Source organism: Egretta garzetta, unplaced genomic scaffold (genome assembly GCF_000687185.1).
Source record: "Egretta garzetta isolate BGI_Z169 unplaced genomic scaffold, ASM68718v1 scaffold476, whole genome shotgun sequence".
In the NCBI taxonomy this organism is placed as follows: domain Eukaryota; kingdom Metazoa; phylum Chordata; class Aves; order Pelecaniformes; family Ardeidae; genus Egretta; species Egretta garzetta.
The window spans coordinates 106664-111086 of NW_009259979.1; the positions used below are offsets into that span (position 1 = coordinate 106664).

The following is a 4423-nucleotide window of genomic DNA, read 5'->3' on the forward strand; positions in this document are numbered from 1 at the left end:
AAGCAGCCTCACCTGGAACCTCCTCCCCACCCACCCATGGACATGGTGCTCTATTTAAGCTCAGCCTTGGGGCTCAGTCCCAGTTTAAGCTTTATTGTAGGTGGGTCTGTCTGCAGCTTGGCCATGGACCCAGCCCTCTACCCATGGACCCAGCCCTCTACCCATGGACCAACTTTCTGGCACGGCCTTGGAGCTGTCTTGCCCCAAAGGACCTGCCCAGCAACCACTGGGCTGTGTCTGACCTTGGCCTTTGTCTCCAGACCTGATCTTCACTTGTGTGTTGAGTTCCTGATTTCAACCTGGGCCAACCTTGTCATCGCAAGCTTGGCTGGAGATCCAGGCTCAGGGTTGACCCTGGCTGCCACCCCAGGCTCTGCCCTGTGTGCTCATGATTGGGGGCTGCAGGACGGATGGGCTGGTGAGGACTTTGCTGTGCTGGGGATGGAGCCATGGCAGGGGCCATCACCTCCACCAGTAAGAGTCAAGGAGCACTGGCTGCTTTAGAGGGGTGTGAGCAGGTGATGAGGCCCGTTCTGGATACCCCGAGGCTCATCTTATCTTCTGTTGGCTGTTCCCTACGGTGCAGGTACCTCCATTTAGCCCATAGCCCTTGGCCCGTTTATGGTCCATGAGGAGGAGGTATGCTGGAATACTGCATGCAGTTCTGGTCCACGCTATACAAAAAAGCTGGGGACAGGCAGAGCAGGGCCACCAAGGTGATCCCAGGCCTGGGAAGCCTCTCTCAGCCATATGAGGATGGGCTGAGAGCTGGGTTTGTTCAGCCTTGAGCAAAGGAGGCTCTGAGGGGATCTCACCACCATGTACCGGTATTTAGAGGGTGGCTACAAAGAAGATGGAATCTCCCTTTTCACAAGGAGCCACATGGAGAAGACAAAGGGCAATGGGTACAAGTTGATCCTGAGAAGATTCTGATTGAAGACAAGAGGAAAATGTTTCCCCGTGAGAAGAGTCACCCATTGGAATAATCTCCCCAGGGGAGGGATTGACTCCGCCATGTTGGACACTTTCAAGCTGCAGCTGGACAGGGTGCTGGGCCATCTTGGCTAGACTGGGCTCTTGCCCAGAAAGGTTGGACAAGGTGATCCTTGAGGTCCCTTCCAACCTACAATTCGATTCCATGAGGTACCCCTGTGTGGTTGGGGGAGCCCACCCCTCTGTTAGGAGGAGGCAGGGAACCGTGCCTGCTGGGCGCAAGAGACGGAGGGCAGTTTGGTGTCACCCCCCCTTGCCTCTCTGCAACCAGATGCAGCCTAGAACTGGCTGCCTGCAGGGAAAGGTGTCCCAGGCTGACATCTTCACGAGGCCAAGGACACGAGTGGGGTGACAGCAGGGAGGAAGATGGGAGACGTGCGTTTCTCTGTGCCAAATCCTTTGCTGCCTTATTTTGCCCAAACAAAGTGGGAAGAGCCAGTCTGGGCACCAAGGGGCTTCTGTGTAGCTGGGGATGGAAAGAATCTCGTCCTTCCAGGTATCCCTGTTCTTCCTGCTCCCTCTTACCTGTGGGACAAGTGGTAGCCAGGGCCGTGGGATGTAGTGTCCCACCCCGCACAGAAGCTCCCTGCAACGCGTCCTTCCTTCCCCAGCCATGCTGTGAGAATAAACCAGGGTGGGTTTAGACTGGACCTAAGGAAGAAGTTCTTTACAATGGGGGTGGTGAAACCCTGGCAGAGGTTGCCCAGAGAGGGGGTGGAGGCCCCATCCCTGGGAACATTCCAGGCCAGGTTGGAGGGGACTGTGAGCAACCTGATGTGGTTCAAGGTGTCCCTGCTCCTGCAGGGGGGTTGGGCTGGGTGACCTCTAGGGGTCCCTTCCCACCCAAAATATTCTATGATTCTATGAAATACAGATGGGCCCCAAACGTGCTGAGTTCATGGGTGTCACTTAGCATCCAAGTTTGGTGACAAACGTCAAGTCCTTAGCGATGAAGAAGGACGATGCTGTGGACCGAAGCTTTTGGGCAAGCTCTTGGACGCAAGGGCTCTTTGACCTGGGATGAGGCCATGGCTCCAGCCCAGCTGGTGGCATCCAAGAGCGTCTCGGGGCAAACCAATATCAACTTTGCCTTGTACCATGAGGAGCGATAGGGAGAGAAATAGACATTTTGGTGAAAGGGTGGAAAAAAGAAGTGATCAAAGGAGTGAGATAAAAAATAATGGCAGGGACAGGCTTCTGTGTGGGGTTATTTAATAATAAGGTGATTAATGCTTTATACCTCACTGCCTCCTTTCATGTAAGGATCACAAAGTGCTTCACAAACATTAATTAATCTTCCCCAACATCCCTGCAGGGAAGGTCACTGAGCTACTGAGCGTAAGGGAAATCTTGTCGTTGATGAAGGCAGCTGCTCTCTTGGCGTGACAGATGCTTGGGTGCCATGGCAGGACGGGGGGAGTTCCTCGCTGATGACTTCAAATGATTTCCCATAAGTTCCTCAGAGAGGAAAAAATCTCTTTGAGTTGTCATGGGCAGCTGGGACTGGGCGGAGGTGAGTCTGAAAGATGACCCATGCCAAAGCCGTTGAGGACACGGAGAAGGCAGGGGTGCATCCAGGCAACCCCCAGCGCCGATGCCCACGCAAGGTTTGAGTCGGCGTAAGGCACCGTGAAGGGCAAATCTGTGACTGTTGGGGAAAAAATGCCAGGGTGAGGTGGATTTTGGTGCTGAGCTGAGCTGTGGCTGCTCCTGCAAAAGGCAGGGCCAGGAACATCAGGTATCAAAGGAAGAAAGACATTGGCTGATGACAAATACTCAGCCTGATGTCACCGCTCTGTGACATTCAGGTGGCTCCAGAGGACTGCGTGTCAATGCGGGGGTTTACATCTCCGGGGTGGTACAAAGGTCTAAGGTAGCTTGCAGCTCTGGGGAAGCCCCAGCTGGGCCCAGAAGAACGTCTCTTCTGCGTGATGCCCTGCCCTGGAGAGGTAGAGGGCCCAGCTTCGGGATGTTGGAGCATCCCGGTGGGATCACGCTGTCATTGCTCAGCACAGCAAATACCTTTGGTTCTCCTTGGTCCTAGGTCCTGGTGGCGGGGCCAGCATGGCTGTGCAAGACCCAGCCTCAGGCTGCCTGCATGGAAAGAAGCAGCGGCCAGGTCAGTGTGCGATGAGCGTGGTTTGGGCTTTTTTTCCTTTTTTTAGACAGTTTACGATAAAATTGAACGTGGGACGGGATTGTGAGATGGGGAAGAAGCAGATCTGGGGTGAAATGGTCTGGCAGGATTGAGCGTCAGCTGGGGTGCAGGAGTTGAGGAGCGTGGCTGGGATGACCCTTGCTTGGTGGTATCTGCACTGGGATAGGAAAAAGGAAATTAGGAGAGGAACCACCAGCCTTCGGAATAGCAAAGACCGGGCTTGGAGGAGTCATCCTTCACCTGGCCTGATTATACTCTTAAACCAAAACCTGAGCCCCAGTGGTTACCCTGGGGCTTGGAGGGGGCTGAGCGCAGCAGTCCTACATCTCTGGAAGCTCCTGGCCTTCTGCCCACTCTGGGACCCAGCGGACCCCAAAGGCCCAGCTCTGTCCCCATTGCACCTCCAGCTGCTCTCAAGGTGTCGGTGCTCTATGGAAAGCCCATCTTGCCAGCAGTGGGTCACCATGAGCCCAGCGGCACCATCGCTGGTCCTTGTGCCCTTGGAGGCTGCTGGATACCCACTTGCTTTTCCAGCTTTCACCTGGGAGGTGAGGGCCAACGACCGCAACTACCACATGCAATTCAAGAAGAAATTTGCCTTCTGTCTGACCAAGAAGAAGTATGCGGTGAGCCAGCCTGGGCCAGTCCTCGGCCGTTTCTTTACTCAGCCCCTGATTCCTGAGGGGGGGGGTGGTGGTTGGGGGCGACATGACAGAGACGCTCCAGTAGGATGGAGAGTCACATGCATAATCCTCAGTGAAGAGGAAGGGGTCCCAGATGCCCTCTGGAGCTGCCAGTCAGGGAGCAGAACCATGTGAAGGATACATTGAAGTTTGATGGTCAAATCAAAAGACAGATTCTTGAACAAAGTTTTGACTGAACAAAACCAGATTTTTTTTTTTTCCCAGCTGAATAATGACCATCATGTTGGGGGACAGCTAGGTCTGCTTTAGGTGATCAGCAGCAAAATATTTTGTTTCAATTTTAAGTCGCATGGCCCTTTGCTCCAATAAATCTTCTTTTCCCTTATGGCTTTTGTAAATCTTTAAAGGCATCTCTTATGCCATAACAAGTTGAGAAGTCCAGCATCCAGCTCTGGAGCCCTCAGCACAAGGAGGACATGGACCTGTTGGAGCGGGGCCAGAGGAGGGCTACTGAAATGATCTGAGGGCTGGAGCCCCTCTGCTGTGAGGCCAGGCTGGGAGAGTTGGGGGTGTTCAGCCTGGAGAAGAGGAGGCTGCGGGCAGAGCTGAGTGCGGCCGGTCAGGGCTT

General features: G+C 54.3%; 1 protein-coding gene across 1 annotated transcript in view; it reads left to right on the top strand.

Annotated features, from left to right (window-relative positions):
* The first annotated feature begins 3044 nt into the window (after nucleotides 1–3044).
* The window catches only part of ATP8B3 (ATPase phospholipid transporting 8B3), a 21101-nt gene continuing 19722 nt past the window's right edge, over nucleotides 3045–4423 (top strand). Inside the window, exons 1-2 of the mRNA XM_035895963.1 lie at nucleotides 3045–3112; nucleotides 3686–3777. Coding sequence (XP_035751856.1) covers nucleotides 3058–3112; nucleotides 3686–3777 — 147 coding nt within the window. The 5' untranslated portion in view covers nucleotides 3045–3057. The remainder of the gene's footprint in view (nucleotides 3113–3685; nucleotides 3778–4423) is intronic.